The 18,423-nt window shown below is 28.9% G+C and overlaps 2 protein-coding genes across 2 annotated transcripts; one reads left to right on the forward strand and one right to left on the reverse strand.

Annotated features, from left to right (window-relative positions):
* The first annotated feature begins 908 nt into the window (after positions 1 to 908).
* Positions 909 to 3,737, forward strand: LOC132941853 (uncharacterized). Its single transcript, XM_061010067.1, has 4 exons — positions 909 to 1,908; positions 1,988 to 2,218; positions 2,358 to 2,528; positions 3,282 to 3,737. Exons 1-3 carry the CDS (start codon positions 1,658 to 1,660, stop codon positions 2,458 to 2,460), a joined length of 585 nt encoding a protein of 194 aa, XP_060866050.1. The 5' UTR covers positions 909 to 1,657; the 3' UTR covers positions 2,461 to 2,528; positions 3,282 to 3,737.
* Positions 3,738 to 8,467: 4,730 nt separating this feature from the next.
* LOC132940612 (uncharacterized) lies at positions 8,468 to 9,766 on the reverse strand. The gene has a single exon (XM_061008332.1). The coding sequence runs from the start codon at positions 9,764 to 9,766 to the stop codon at positions 8,468 to 8,470; it is 1,299 nt and encodes a 432-aa protein (XP_060864315.1).
* Between the last annotated feature and the right edge of the window lie 8,657 nt (positions 9,767 to 18,423).

An 18,423-nucleotide genomic window follows, 5' to 3' on the forward strand; every position in this document is an offset into this window, starting at 1 on the left:
CCTTCATACCCACGCACCAAACAATTCATTATTTTATATTTAAGTAGTAAGTACCTACAACTACTTACTGGTGATGGTTCGAATTGTTCAAAATTCGAACTAGCCAACTAGGTATGAAAAAACACAATTGAGTCAGCTAGTCGAGCGTACATCGTCGTCAAAGTGAAGTTCCCTGACAGATTGGGACTTGCTTTATTAAATAATCATTTTAAATAATAATTTGTATTTATTTATGTACATTATAATTTATAATACCTATAATATATATATATATATTTATTATTTCTTTATGCCAAAAAAAAATATAGGTATTTGTTTAAATTTGTAAATAATAATTAATAGGTACTACAAGAGCAAACTGTCGGTCCGACCCGAATAAAGAGGCAGTCTACGACAATTAATCCGCTAGATCGCAGTGCACATCAATACCATTGTATTTTTACTATTGTATTTTGTACTTTCAAATATTATGTCTTGTTTATAATTTTGAATTTTAATTCATAAAGTTGATTTTGACATTTTTAAAATGCCAAGTTGTTTTGTTTGTGGAAGAACACGGAATAATGCAACCAAATATGAAAATATTACGTTTCATAAGTTAGTATTAAATTATTTGGTGGATACAAAAACTAGAACAAGTATACTTAATTTCCTGATTTCCAAAAAAAAATATCTCCATTAGGGACAAATGGTATGACTTTGTCATTGAAAATTGTATTGTTTATTTTGTTTTTGTTTTATTATAATAAACGCCAGAAAGGGCTCAAAGAGTATTGAGTAATACAATGTTATCTTTAAATTAAAACAATACAATAGATATTATTATTTATTATACCCAATAAAAAATAATACATAATATAACGGTTAAATAGAAATTATTCATTTTAGGAAAGGGATTGGGGTACTTGTCCCAAAATTTCATGGAGGAAAAAAAAAGATAACCCAACCTAGCCAACCGCCAAATGAGTTCAAATTTTCAATTCAAAATCGATATAGTACTCCTAAATGCGCCGTCTTAAAATACGTATTCAATTATATATTTAATAATTTCCGTGATTTTACATTTTATTGTTGTGTCTTGTAACGGTTTTTGCGAGACGTTTTTTCCAGTTTCCCACCATCACGATTCACGATGTACGAGCTACGAATTACGAACGACCAACGAGCAATGATGAACGAGTAACGAGGACTCGCCATACAGCATCTGGACTTAGTACAACTGCACAACTCTCGTGCGATTTTCGCATTTTTGTGAACTGAGTCCTGTTTACCATTGTTTGCCGTTTACGCCTTTTATTGTCGTTGTTTAAAATTTTGACCATAGTTCATACCGCCGACTCTGTTCGTGCTTTCGCACGTGTTTTTTTGCAAATTTGACTATCTGTGCTGCCGCACGTCGTTCTAAAACTGACCATAGGTCATACCACCTAAATTTAAAATTTCGACTAACTTCGTTAGGTTGTCTAGGTGTCTAGGTGTCTTTGGTTGTTACTTGTTCAGTACATTTTGTTTTTGTGTTTGATTTTTTTCGTTTTATTTTTCCTACCTACTTTTGGCGGTTCATCCAATTATCTTTGCAATAACTAATATTACTATAAATGTAACTATTCCTTTTTTTTTGTATTTTTTGTGTACTCATTCTAGTTTTATATTAATAATGATGAACAACGACGAAATAATTGCTCTCCCAGATCATTTGGTGGACCACGACTACTTCTTGCCAGTTGTATCTGAAGTTGATCATACAGTGCATGAAGAAGAAGTAGTCGAAGAAGAAGAGGAAGAGGAACAAATTGTTGAAGTGTCGGAAACATATACATTAATTCCTGGAGTTCATAACAGATCAAGGATATATGTTGACAACTTGGGATTCAAGTATTACAAACGACAAGTCCGAGGACACCGCGTGTACGTATAATAGTTTATCCAAAATAATTACCTACCTATTTGAGTATTGATAATAATATTATATATTTATATTTTATAGGTATTTAGTATGCGAACGGCAAAAGAAACGAAACCAGTACTGCCCTTCCACTGCAACTGTTAGTACAAATTTGAATGACAATAGAATTCATCTAGGGTACTACCACGATCACCAGCCTGGAGTGATTGATCTGAATGTGCCATTTTTGAGAGAAACCATTGGTGAAAAGGGAATTGATCCAGCAGTTACAACCCCATTTATGAGAACTTTGTACAATAATGAAATTATCAAGTGAGTAATATTCAAACTTATCTGTGTATTCTAAATTATTATTTGTAACTTGTTGGTATTAGTTATCCCTATAAATAATGAACAATGCAAAATAATATATTTTAAGTCAATTATGAACTGATTTTTTTGGTTTTGTTAGCCATCCAGAAGCAGCTCCCAATTACACATTTATTCAGGCTCAAGAGCGAGTGAAAAAGATGAGACGTCGAAGATTTCCAAGACAACCCCTTGACATTGGGTAACTTGCAATTGCACTGAATGAAGCACATAATGCCATTTACGCTTCTACAGTTCAAAATCCCCTATCCAGGTAAATATAGTTGCTTGCTTTAAGTTTATAAGTTATAACTAATAAGCTATTATATAATTAGTCACATATATGGTAATAATATAAGTAAATCTTATATTAATTTATTCAATTTTAAATAATAAGTACCGATAAAAAAATGTACATAATATTACTTATATAAGTGTATAGTAATTTATCTACTCTGTAGATATTTATGATTATATTAGAATATTTTATGGACACATTTATTTGTGTTTTTATTTTTCTTGTATGAATTATATTTAATCTCTATTTACTATTAAATAGTAAAATATTGCTATAAAAGGATATTGTCCGTTAATAAAATAATTGAATATAAATAACAATATATTATAAATTAATATACATTTGACATAATTCTCACATGTCAGTACATTAGTGTAGTAACTTAAGTATAATTTGTTTGATTTACACATGATTTCTCATAGTAGGTAATTGTTACTTTACTGTGGAATGAGAATTATTCACTATTTTAATATTAATATTAATATGAAATATAGTTACCAAATTTTTTGTTATGTTAATTTTGATTGCATCTATAATAATAATATGTAAACCGACTATAGCAAACATTCATAATTTTTATCACGAAACAATTTTTTATTGAAACGATTATACGGATCGATGGAATGTATCACAATATTATTTATTATATTGTCATGCACAAAGTTGTGTACATTATAAATGTATAAATATATCATTTTTTTTTGTTTTTATTCAAATAAATAATCCTAGGCAACGGACCTTGGGAGCTGTCAGTGTATAACTCAAAAACGAATAACCGTTAGTACTTGCATTTTCACAAAATTATTATGTTAACATTTTTGAGTTATTTTGGACATTTAAATTTTTTTAGTTTTTTTAACAACTTTTTTAGGGGCCAAGTGTTGCTTGGGCAACTCTTTAAATATGGGTGAAAGGGTATTGAAATATTTATGAAAAAATAGGTCGGTATAACAGTATTATGAAGTGTAGGTCACCAAAAATTATTTGAGCAACACCAATTTTTTTTATATTACACACCACTGCTTGTAAGCAGGGTTGGACAAGTTTGAAGATACTCAATTTATTGTAACTCTAAAAATGTATAACTAGTTACAAGATACTAGATACATCATACATCAATGTTGTGTAAATGGATAAAAGTTACATTTAAAGTTAACATTGATACATAATATATGTTTGTATTTATTCATTTATTATAATTAACACATTTTAAAAGTTTTTATAACAATACTATAATAGTTAATATTACTTTGTGTAAAATATTCTTTACAAATTACAATTATAATAAAGTAATTTAATGTATTAAGCATACGGCATACCTGTATAATAAATCATAGTAAAAATAATTATAGATAAACATGATGATAAAATATTTGTCAATTGTCCAACAGTCATAAAATTAGTAGTTTTTCTTCTTATAAAATAGGCGCATGAAACATGGGTAGTAATATTAAAGTATTAACAAAGTCAATGGTATTTATATATTATGCTAATACAATTTAAAAACTGTAAATTGAATTGTAATTTTGTACCAATTATTTTCTATTATTTTTTCAAAATTGTTGTCAGATCAATTTCTTCTAGTAGGACAATGAATGAACCCTGCAAATAAAAATAACCTTTCCATCGGAAGAGAAGAATAGAGATTTGTATTACGTAATACAAATAGTTTTTTATCGTAACATAATTATTTAAAATTGACAATAAATACCTAACAATTAATTTTTATAGTTCAAAAATTGTATAACTTCCAAATTTGATTTTGAATCAGCTTTTGTTTGTTCTGTAGATGAAAATTCAAAAAATCTTATTCATCTGCTTCAACTGAATCTATAACAGTGGATTCCATAAAATACTTTCCAACAGTATTTATTCACAAGTCTTGAATTCGTTTCTATTCCACATCTTTATTCGGAAATCGGAAAAAAATCCCCCGAAGAACAACCCTGGACAAAAAATCAATCCCTAGACTACAATATTACTGACAACCACATGCAACATGAACAAATATTTTTTAAACGTTAATTACCATTTACCATATTATTAATATTTAATTACAAATACGTATATTATATTATATTATGTTATTAAAAAAATTATATATTATAAATAAAATTTTGTTTTAAATTACAATAATATATTATGTGTAATATGCCTCATGCCTACATATTTTAATAAATTATTGTTTGATAATTATTATTATTATTATCTATTTTTTGTATACTATGTTTTTAACTTTATTATTTGACGTATCGATCTTTTGAAATATTTTTATATGCTATATTTGTGAAATTGTTAAATTAATGAAGTTGAATTATACTTAATATTTAAAACAAAATATTATTTATAATGTATAATTTTTTTAATAATATAATAAAATTTACGTATTTGTAATTGAATATTAATAATGTGGTAAATGATAATTATAAATACTAATTAATATACTTTTTCAAGTGATTTAATTTTTGATAACTAATTAATGGGTAATGATAACTTGCATTGGTTTTCAAATAAAGGGCGGAATCATTGTATAACTTTTATCCACGGACTAAGATATAATGGACTGGAAATGACATGGTTGGCGGGGGACAGGGGACGGCCACGAAAAGGTGATTTATATTTGGTTAACATTTACTGTGATTTGGCTGTGATTGGTTTTTCATCTATATTATGACTCAGTTATTAAGAGAAAATTGAAGATGAGTGGAGGATGCAACCTTAATTTGTTAAAACATTTATAGCATACAATTCTTCATTTACCAAGTTTGACAGCCACTACTGGGAAGTATCATTCCTTATAAAATGTTTGTTCAGTATTAATATTGTTTAAATGTTATAGGTCAAATATTAACATTTCTTGTGATTTGGCTGAAAATATTGGTTTTTACTTTTGATGTTATTGTGGACATGTATGTATTTTTATAATAATATTTCATAAACTGAATTTGTCAGTTTTGTAAATGTAACCTAATAACTAAAAAAGTATAATTTAATAAAATACAAATTAACAGATAATGGGTTTTTACAAAAACAAGAAAAATTGAAGCAAAATGAAAATATTATGATAAACAATGAAAAAATTAAAAACAAATTAGAAATGATACTTGGTATGCATAGTCGAGCAAATATGAATGTAGAAGATAAAATGTATATAATTAAACAGTGCGATAACATATTGACAACGTTAGGAAAAAAAATAGATTTAAAAAAAAACATCAAACTTAGAATTGACGATAAAAATAAAAATTGAACCGCAAGCAAGATTTATTTTTAAAAAAAACTACCAAATCAACATCTATCATCAATTGAGGGTACACAAATTAGAGAGTCATTGAAAAATTCCACTGAATTTTTAACTATAAGTACTACATCAGCGTTTGATCATTCTTACTTGTAAACAATATTTAATAATTTAATTATAATTTATTTTAACATTTATTATTTTATGATTTTTTTTTTTTTACATATATGACGATTTACAACATGACGATGTTAAATTTAAAATTTTTTAAACTTATTTGAAAATATTATTACTATAACTATAGACTGTATGTTTGTATTGGCAATTTTTTAAAGCTTGAAACTTATTTTAAATTATTATTATTATTAAAACGTAGTTAAAAATTATAAAATGTTCAATTTTTATAGCTAAGGAATGAAAATTTAAAACAACGATAATAATTTATTATAATAAGACATAAATACATAATATAGCAAAATTTAAAAATTTAGTTTTTATTTTCATGGTTATTTTTGGGTTTTTTTATCAACGATAACTGATAAGATGATAGGGATTAGACGACGTGACTCGCTGTGGTGGACATTTTTGACATGGATCACAAAAAAATTTTCCCGCGATGATCCAATTGTGCATTTGCCTCTTGTACATACTTTCGAGGCCACTGATAAGCTGCTCGTTCCCAGTCCATTATATCTAGTCCATGGCGGAAATATTGTAATTGGCGGGTGGGTGGGAAGTTGTCCGACCTTATCTTTTAAGACCGTGTCTGTGCTTTCATCATAATAATATTATAATTTTTATCAATATAAATTATATAATTGAATGGGTTGCGGTATTTCCTACGAACATGGACTAAGATATAATGGACTGGAAACGAAAAATAATTTAGAAATAACTAAATAATATGTAGTAATTTAATACAAAATAATTGGTCGTTACATGTATGTTGCCGTGGAGATAAAAATGCATGTGCATCAAAATTTGCTGATGACATTGACAGAGCTAGTATTATTCATTGGAACTGCTGAGAAAAAGAGCAAGTAAGCAACATTAAAATTTTTATATTTCTTTACAAAATCTAGAATAAAAATATAATGTAATATTTTAAAGTGTACCTGGATCAGAATTATTGCAATCCCAATCATCCAACAATTTATTTGATCAGTCGACATTAACTAGAGACCATGGTAAAATAGTTTAAATAATAATTTATACTAATTTGTTTAAATAGATCAAGATGATGGTAAAGTGTTACTGAGCTTGTTAGAAATGGTGTACCTTGAATTTGAAACAACTTTTGATGATATGCCCAAACTAAAATATCTTGAATCAAAACTTATTGATCAGGTAATATATATTATTATATTATATTTTACTTTTTTGATTTTTAATCAATTAAGATTTATGGTGATTGAAATGGAAAAGTCTGAATTTTGAAAACTTCAAGAATTTGCGTTAAATAGGAAAATAATAAAAATGTAATGCAATAATAATGAGTAGGTGGGTAGTTAAGCTAGCTTTAGTATAAAATATTAATGAGACTGATCTGATATCACACCGAAGCTGTATAACAATTTGAATCCACAAAAACGTTGGCATGAACAGTCCCAAAATGTCTATTTTTTTAACTTTTCTCCTAAACTATGATGGCTAGAAAGTTAGTTAATAACTCATTAAAAAGGGATTTTTCAAGTAGATACAAATGTGAAATTAAAAATTTAAAAAATAAATTATTTGATTTTTCAGTTATAAAAAAAGTTATTTTTTGCTAGATTTTTATTTAGCTAGGTAGATTTCCGAAACTAGAGAATGTAGTTTGTTGTTTGGGATCTTGTTAGTTCACATTGGCTAGGGGAAGTGCAGTGCAGATTTTCAGAACTTTATCTTTAATTGTTAATTCACTACAAAGCTGTAAAGCTGAAAAATATCAAAAAACGCCCAATAAAATGTGTTTTAATTTTTTTTAAGGTTTCGTAGTGAATTAACTATTAAAGATAAAGTTCTGAAAATCTTCACTGCACTTTTCCTAGCCAATGTGAATTTAACAAGAACCCAAACAACAAAATCCACTCTCCGGTTCCGGAGATCTATCTCTCTAAATGAAAATGAAAATGACTTAGGAAGCGTTTTTTATATTAACAGTGTGCAATGCTAATTTGTTTTTCAGCTATCGAGCGAGTGTAAAATTGCGGGTAAAGTTCCATTAATATATGTTAAGCAGTTGCATTCAATACTGATGAATGAATTAAAATCAATTGATAATTCTTTGACTGTTTGAGCTAGTTTGCTCCACCAAGAAATTCAAGTAAGTAACATTCATTTCAACTTGTTTGTATTTAACAAATAATCATTTAAATGTACTTATATTATATTTTAGGAGTAAAATGTTTTGATGCCTGGTATCTGCAATTGACTGCTGTTTTATTCAGTATGGCTAACTATAGTCCGCGACATGAAAAGTGGCCCCTGCCCGTCATGAACCTAGCGGCCGTTTCGCCTCAGTGGTCCATAACGTAATTAAACTAATTGCCGCGTTTTTTTGAATTAAAAATTAATTTACTGAAAATACTTTAAATATTTTATAAACCAATAATTTGTTTATTCAAACCAAATAAAAAACATTAAAAACTTAAAACAAATAATACAAATACAAATACAAAAAAAATAAAATATTTTATTCTCTGTTTCCTTCGTCATCATCTTGATCGTCGTCGTCACTCCAGTCACTGTCATCCGGAAGTATGGTAAGAATTATTGGTTCAATCATGGTGTCCCGCATAATTTCTTTTTTGTTGTCTTCAATTTGAATTTCTTCCGCATGTCGGACGCATTTCTTCCAATCATCTACAGTCACTGCATCTAATGCCTCATGTGTTAGACGTTCAATGTCAACCATTTTGAACGTGTTGTTTTTTTTTGCCACTTCACCCTTTACCTGAGCCCAAATTAACTCTATCGGGTTATATTTACAATGATAAGGTGGTAGACGGATTACCTCATGACCCTTTTCCAACGCGATTTCATCCAGCTCGTATTTTTTTTCTCGTGGCATTAGGTTCTTAACTTTTTGACGAAGTTCTGGTAGTGTTTCTAATGGATGAAATTCAACGTTTTTACCCTTCAACCATTGTTGGATGTCGGCTTTTCTCCAATTACTTTTAGGGTATGATTCTTTGAGGGTAGAATGGTATGGCACATTGTCCATTACGATAACGGATGGCTCTTTAAGGTTACTCAACAATTGAATAAACCACTGTTTGAACACTTCACCATTCATTTGGTCGTGGCAATCGATTGTATTTCCGCTGTTACTACGAAATACCAATTTCGACCCTTCAATGAACCCGTAGCGAGCACATCCTGCGTGACATACAATAAGTCGACCTCCTTTACCAGTCCGTACCTTTAGACCCATCGAATTGTGTTCATTTTGCCAAATAAGCGTGCGTGAATGGTTTTGGTTTACCCACGTTTCATCGAGGTATACAACAGGCCGATCGTCTTTATTTTCTCGCAGCATACATATTTGCCTCAGAAATTTACACCGAAGTGCGACAATATCGTTCCTCTCCATTAAAAACAAACGACCATCGTTGCATTTTTTGTAACTAAATTTTAAATTTTTGAGGAGCCTTTGCATCGATCGAACGCACCCGGTATAATTTGTTTTTTTTTTTACAACATTGAGTATTAATTGAGCAGTTGGGTACTCACCCCGGTCATAAAACTCGTAAATAGTCCTTCTCACAATATCGGAATCAAAATCATCAAGCTCTGAAACAGTTTTTGCGCGTTTGTATCCTTTACGCGGAGAAATAAACGTAGGACTCGCATCTGGTAATTCTGGATTAACATTGCTTCTTGCTTCAGCACAAATCCGTTTTACAGTACGATGAGATATTCCACAAGCTTGAGCTGTAATAACTTGAGCACTTTTAAAAAAATCAGCCGTTAAATCTGGCTTCTCTGACATTTGTTTTAAAAATGTATACACACTATAAATAATTTTTTTACTCTGGCTGTGAGTATCTTTATTAACAGACATTTTTAAATAATTTACACGGTAACGTTAAATGGTGACAGAGGAGAAAAAATGGTGTAAAAAATAGTTGTTAACGAACGGACGGTAAACAACTGAGTACCTGACAATGCGATAAAACACGTGAGCCATAGGACCTGTATGTATTATGTGCATCACTGTATCCCTTCCACAGTACGTTTTGCAGCTGTCTTCCAGACACTCCAGTAAAAACTGGTTTTTTAGTCTGGACAGCTGTAAAACGTTGGTAGCCGGTAAGGATGCACAAAAAAAAAAAGTCAACTAAAATGTGTATTACGATTTACGAGTGGCGGCAGCAGTATGCGGTATAGGTTGAGAACCAATGGCTAACGGGTAGGGAAGCAGCAACGGGTCGCGGTACACAGGGGCCACTTTTCATGTCGCGGACTATAGTAACTTGCCGTCTATGGAATTCCAACAACGTTTCACATTTGTAATAGATCTTTTGGTATCGTTTTAAAGCCAGGTAAAGAACTTATAATTATAATCAATCATTTCATAACATTTAAATGAGTTTTTCACTGGCATTAATATCTTGATTAATAAGACCATGTACCTAACCACGTGATATTTTTGCTATTACAAATAAATAAATTTATAATTATAAATAAAAGTATAACAATATATATAATTTCAAAAATGTCAGCACTTGAAATTAAATAACATCAATTGGAGCTTTATAAATTATTTATGGCAGTTTATAGTTTGAACAGTAATTTAGTATTTGATGCTGTATAATACCTACTATTTTTTTTATGGAAAACATTATATTTTAATGTATAAATATTTGTTATATCCACATAAATCATAATATACTGAATATATTTTCACCATTAAAATATATACTTTCATTTTTGAGAAATCTGTCCCACAACTAATCAAAAATATATGAAATATTACCACTGAGAGCTAAGGAATTTCTTTTTTCATATAAAGGTAATAAAGCATATTTTAATAAATAAAATGTCCATTTAACTTGTGTTTCACATAGTCACAATATGGTTATTGACAACTGTAGGAACATTTTACAATTAATTTATTGTATAGTTAAAAATTAAAAATTGAAAAAAATTCATTTCATAATACGGCTTTGCATCAGCCTAAACCTGCCTTTGTCTTATTTATTTTCGATAAAATCAAACTTTGGGTATAATTATTTACTAGTATGTAACTATTAACAGCCTACAGGGGTTAGGTCCTAGAAACCCATAGTTCAAAATAAACCATAGAATAAAAGCGTACCCCACTCGTCATTAAAAAATATAACAATAAAATAATTATAATGTTGAATGTATATTATTTTATAACTGCAATAAAACACCTATTTAGATTCATTTTATAAATTTTTAAGTAGTTTTAACTACAAAATAAATATTAAATTTGATAAATGATGTCAAAATTTGAACTTTAAATACTTATAAAAAAAATTGTGCCTATGTATTTTTATTATTTTCCAACTACCATAATAACAATATATCAGGAGCCTTGTATTAGTTTTTCACTTTTTTTGACCCAACTAATAAAATTTATTTATTTATAGAAAAAAAACTACTAAAAAAATTGAAATTTTAAATTATCCGTAAACAGCTCAAAACGAGTCAAATTATTTTCAAAGTTTCATGGTGTATAGAAAATGAAAATATCAACATTCAGTGAAAACTACCAATTTTTCCTTAATTTTATTTGTTTTTCCTGGTGCATTTAAAAACTACTGGGAATTTTAAATTTTGACCTCTCCAAGCACCAACTAGATTCACTTTCCCATAGAACAAGATACTGAAATTGAAAATCAAAGCATTATTTCGACTACTTATCGTGTACACACTACATAGACACAAAAGATAAAAAAAATAATAAAAATAAAACACACAGGTAATTGTAAAATCAATACATTCATCGCTCCGCTCAGAATCTAAAATGATTGTCACTTTGTTCGTACAATACCAAAGGTATTGTTGGTACATATACCATTTTAATTTTTTTTTTCAACTTTTAGTTTTGCTGGTCGCAGCCACAACGATCGATGCCGAGTGTCGCTGGCTCGACTGCCATGCACAATTGGACGGCGACTGGTGCAACATTTTTAGACCTGGCTGGTAGGTGAAGAATTGGCGACGGTGTAACGGATTGCTGGGAAATCTGAACACTGCAAATGATGCAATTATTAACTGTTTATTTTTTTTTTTAAACACATAACTCAGTAACTTTAAGCACACAATTTGTTGTAAGAAGCATTTACTTACCCACTTATATATTTATTTTATTATTTATTACTATTAATCGTATAAACAATTATTGAATTATTATCATTTTGAGTTGTGGAAACATTTTGTGTTTTTTTTTTATTACGGTTTAAGTTTTACTATTCATTGGTAATATTTAGCGACCGGTACAACTCAACTGGTATATTTAAACTACTTCCAAGCCCAAAGGACTTAGTACACTTTGTTTTGATTACATTAGTTATTTTGTATCTTGTGTTATGATCATGAACAAAAGTATGAATAAGATTTTTATTTTTGTATGCTAGAATTCGAACATTATTTTTAAATAGTTTATCAAGATTAAATATACTAAATTCTCTGTAAATCTGTTCTGTGCTATAAAGGTTTGATAGTTTTAGTATATTATTATTAATAAGTTTTTGTTCATAGTGGTTTTTAACTTAATGAGATGGGAATTAAAGATCCTTCCCCATATTACAATACCGAAAGTATGAATAGAATGGGTTTATACAGGAAACTAGGCAAGTTCTATACATTTTAGTAAAAAAATTGAAATAAAAAACATCGATTGATTCTTCTATGATACAGTTAAAGAAACCTTAAATGCTAAACACATGTATTTCAATACACTGGGATACGGATTTGAAGGTGTTTTGTACAGGCATCCCACTTTACAACACATCCCTCGCTATTTCCTATGTTCCTCTCTAACTATTGCACATATGATAAAAATCTGCGTTTATTCTCTCACATCATTTTTTATAAATTTTTGTCCAAAAACTAAATTTTTTAGATTTTGAGCGAAGCGATGAATGTATTTATTTTATAATGATATAATTTTATATTTTATTTTTTTTTTTTTTTGTGTCGTATTACCTTTTAGGACAGTAAGAGTGCTTGGATTTTCTTCAACAGTAACTTTTCTGATAGTAAAGTGAATCTAGTTGGTACTTTGGGGGGTCGAAAGTAAAAATTTCTCAGTAGTTTTCAAAAGCGACGTGAAAAACAAAAGAAAAATTAAGGAAAAACGTGAATTTTTACGCAAAATCTGTTTTCGAGAAAATCGATTTTGGTTTTTGGTGTAACTCTAAAACAAATGACCGTAGGTACATGAAATTTTGACTGAATGTTTATACTGGCATTTTCTATACACCATAACATTTTCCAAATATTTTGACTTATTTTGAGCTGTTTACGGACATTTTCAGTTTCCATTTTTTTTAGTTTTTTTTTCTACAAATATCAATAAAATTTTATTTGTTGGGTAAAAAAGCTTGAACATTTAATACAAGGCTCCTACTATATTGTTACAATGGCATTTGAAAAATATTAAAAATCCTTAGTCACAGTTTTTATTTATAAGCATTTAAAGTTCAAATATTGACAAAATATGAAAAAATCACGAAAATTAGCAAATTATTTTGAGTTGAGAATTCATAAACATTTTTCTTTTTCAATCTAAGATTTGAAAATGTAATACAAGATTATCCATAAGTTTATTTACCTTTATCAAAAAAAAAATATCTACAAGAAAGTCAAATTAAATTTTTATGATCGTTTGAAATTCATATTTTTACAACATTTGATATTCACTCGATTTCTCGTGTAACGATTTTCTTATTTTGTTGTAATTAAAAAACGTATGACTGTAGATACTCAAAAACTGCACTGAATGTTTCTATTAGCATTTTCTATACACGATAAAATTTTGAAAATATTTTGACTATTTGAGCTGTTTACGGACATTGTCAGTTTTCAATTATTTTAGTTTTTTTTTTCTATAAATATCAGTAAAATTTTATTTGTTGGGTAAAAATGCGTGAAAAATTAATGCAAGGCTCCTGATATAATGTTACAATAGTAGTTGAAAAATATTAAAAATACATAGGCACAATTTTTTTTATAAGCATTTAAAGTTCGAATTTTGACAAAATTTAATAATTATTTTGTAGTTAAAAATGTATAATATAGAATAATATAGAATGCAAATTGTAAACACGTTTTTATCAACAACACAGCAGCGGTATCGGAGTATTACCAAGGGTTTACCCAAAATAGATTATTCCCGTTACAACAAATATAATAAAAAAAATACCAATTAATGTAGGCACGCGGTTTCTAAATAGTTTAATTATTTCTAAACAGTAAATAGTTATTATAAATTATTAAAATAACTTTTGAATAATTGTACAAATATATTTTGGTATCCGAACTATCATGGTCAGAAAGTTCGTTTCGATAAATATTTTAAGTTTAATTTTTGAACAGTAAAAAATGCTTGGTAGTTGAAAATTTCTACTCGAAATGCATAAAAAATCTAAGCTATGATACAAAAATTAATTCTCTACAGTGGTGTAGCTAAATTGCCTGTTTAATACGCCGTGTGAACATAATTATTGTGTGATGTTGTAAAGTGTTGTACAAAATATGTAAGTCCGGTAAATGACTGCACCATCTGTGGCGTGGCGAATGGGGTAATCGAGAGATTATCGTCTCTGAAGTTTTCAAGGGGTGGTGGTTGGATAATGGCCAGTAGGTAATAATTTAATATTATCTATGGTAATAACTATATACGATTGGTAATTACAAATATGATAGTAAATGCACTTTTATCGGGTTATTAATGCTTCAGGGTGGGTGAAATATTATCAGTGTTAGGACTTATCTAGATAAATTATCCAGATAATTATTTTTTTATCTTGTATCTTATCTAGATAAATAAATATAAGTTATCTAAGTATTTATTTTAGATAAAAATTGAACTTCTCTAGATAAATTAACAAGATAAATTTTTTGGTGAAAATTAGCTAGACCGGTTCGAAAATGTTTCATTTTTATTCTCATTATCTGAGGCACAACTTGTACGTAAAATAACATAATTAGATAACATTTAGTGTTGTTATCTTTATCTTTACCCAGATGATTTTTTTGTTATCTGTTCCTAACACTGAATATTATACACTACCCTCTGAAAAATGTCTAGTTCACCACACCACTATCAACTGCCAATTTGAATTTTTATTTCTAGTGAATCTATGTTTAAAAAAAAAATTATTTAAAAAAAATATTACGTAGTTTACAAAAACTATGTAAAATTAATTAAATTAAAAATAAACAGCGTTATAAGAAAAATAATAAATAAACGAAGAAAAATAATTAAAGTATGTACGAAGAAAATGTTCGGAAAATTATCAAAATGAAAAAATACATTCAATTATATTATGTACATATAATAACAATATTTAAAAAACTCGTTTCGAAAAAACGGATTTTCAAACATGTAAATAGAAAAGATTACCTATTATCTAAATTCTCAACTCACAAGAACATATAATAGTACTATAATAATGTATAAATATTAAATACTTGATTAAAAACTTTAATATTATTTTTCAAGTACCTTTACGGCTCTTTCTATAATTTATATAACAATATTTTTATTAATTTAACTATCTCAGAACAATTACTTCCCGATGTCAATATGCGTCGTTTAAAAAAAAAAATACCATAAATAATAAATAAATATTACAATATATTATATTAATATTTTACATTGTTAGCGGAGCGAGGGATCTATAGTGGTTTTACAATGATGTTTATTCTTTTTTATCCTGTAAACAAAATTTCTACCAGGAGTGCTTTGATTTCAATATATAGTATCTTTTCTTTTAGAAAATTGTATAAAGATGGTACTTTAAAAAGGTCATTTTTCGATTTTCTCAATAATTTTTTAACGCCACGGGAAAAACCACCAAAATAGAGTTAAAACTTAAAAATTATCCTACTAAACTCAGATATAAGCATACCTATTATAATATTGTGGGTGAAAAAAATTACTTTGACCTTTAACAAACGCGTAAGCAATATTATTGAAGATTAAGTGAATGAACCAATATTATAACTCATAATATACAGAATTTCAATTAATGCTAGAACTAACTAATATATATTCAACAATCGATTGTCCTATCTGTCTATCCGTGTATGGGAGTATACATAATATAATAATGTATAAATATAATAATGAATGTTAGTTAAAAAACAAACAAACACTCAGAATGTTTGTTGTTTTTTTTTTTTTATTGAACAAAAATTTATATTTACAATCTGTATTTACATGTAGTACAATAAGTAAATGGGATGTGGGTTGATTGGCGGGAAAGGAAGTCACCAAATGATGGTACCCCGTGGAATATTTGTTATATACGGATTTTAGCTATAAAACTGCTACAAACCATGAACATTTTTCATGAAAATAACGTATTTAACAGCATTTGTTCTTATTATAGTGTCTTATGTGTCATGTGTGTCGCGTGTGCTTGGCGGAAACGTACCGTGGCGCCTTGACTGCCGACTGCGAGTGTTGCAGAGATTATAATATTATAATGGTACACGGATGAGTTTAATTAAAATTTTTTTTATTAATTGACCGATTCAATTCCGAAATCGTCAAAGGAATGCGTAAGACCGGATATAACGTTACGGTACACATATTATTATTATTTTATGTTACTTGATGGGCGTGTTGAAATGTTACATAATATGTACCATGCCGTGGTGAGTATATTATAATATTTACACAAAACGTGTTGGAATTTCTAATAGAAACACACCAACCAACTATTAAATAATTGTTTAATTTTAATCGATTAAAAAAATAGAAAATAATACCTACTGATATTCTGAGGATTTGTCCATTGAATGATGTGTATCGCTGAAGAGTTTAGAATAATGTTGTTGAAAATATCATTAGTCATTACTCATTACTATATAAAATATGTAGATCAAATAAAATATACATTTAATTTTTACATTATTTAGAAAAGTTAGCCGTAGGTAAGCAAATTGTCTTTATAATTCAAACAAAAAATAACTAAATCCAGGCGTGCGATAATAATATACCTTAATGATTTGCAAAAATAAATTTAAAAAAGTTAAATGAAACAAAAAGTTATGGTACTCGTGCATACTGCATAGTATGCTACCTACAAAACAACTACTTTAGGTATGCTACGCTTGTATTTATCTATCAGAAACGGTGTATTCTACGACTACCTACTAATTAATTTAAATAATTTTATTAAGCAAAAACTTACTTAATGTTTTGCTGGTGATCATCATTGTCAATAGTATTTTAAAATGTTTTATTAAATAATTGTTAATTGTTATACGTTATGTTGTTTTTATGCCATCCCAGAAAAAGTAAGTAATCGTTGTCCTGGTGGATATTTACCAGTTATCATAATGGGTCCAGTTAAAGTATTGTATGAGCGATAATGTTGTTTATCGTATCATAATGACTAATGACTCAAGCCACAGTCAAAGTTATTAACCGGCTCCTCGGCAGGATTTTTAACAAAACAATTATTTTTCACTTTTTATCCTCCCTATTGATTTTATGATATGTAGACTATATATAGAGTTATCAATGTTGTTTTGACTACATTTTATTTATCTGGGCCTGAATATGAATAATCGTATTTGGTGTATTAGTAGAAGGGTCGATGATACCTATATCAAATAATTAAATAACCCGGAAACGTTGTCCCTTGTCGATCAATCTGGTTACACTTCAATGTGTGCAGTATGATCTGTAATATTATACATTCATATCAACTGCTACCACTATCGTTACTACTGCCACTATACTATTCTACATTTCCACCTCATGTATAACTTCTTAATAGTTATAAGCTATAACTTATAACTACTAAATTAATATTATATTATTACCTATATATTATAGATCATATATAATATATAGTACTTGTACTTACAATATATACTACTATAGGTAAGGTTAGGTTACCTAACCTAACTTCATATATAATAGTATAATATCTGACGTTATATTGGTACATAATATAAAATTATGTACTATTGCACGCTCAGCACAATATAATATAATATATAAGTAGGTATTGAGTATTATATACGCGTGCAGTACACAATGGCTGTCGTGATGTATATAATGTAAGAGCCAAGAGGGGTCTGAGCTTGCTGCAGTACCCCGCAGGGATTCCGTCGGCGAAATATCACCCGATGAAATCTCGCCCTCCCCTAGCCACGTCGGAAAAATTAATTATGAATAATGGAAGGGACGGCCTCCACCGCTGACGGAAAGTGCGCGCGTACAGTCATAATATTTTCATTCACGCCGAGTGCCTGCAACAGAGGATGGAGACTCAGCAGTGGTGGCGACGGCCGTAGTAGAGGGGTGGGCATAGTCGGGGTGGTGGTGGTGGTGGTGGAGTTCGTATGTACAAGGGTCGCGTGTGTCCGAAGGGTGTGGCCGCCCTATCTGCCACGGATAACCTCTCTCCCGCCGACGAATCGTTCGGCGGC

This window comes from Metopolophium dirhodum, chromosome 3 (genome assembly GCF_019925205.1).
Source record: "Metopolophium dirhodum isolate CAU chromosome 3, ASM1992520v1, whole genome shotgun sequence".
Taxonomy (NCBI): Eukaryota; Metazoa; Arthropoda; class Insecta; order Hemiptera; family Aphididae; genus Metopolophium; species Metopolophium dirhodum.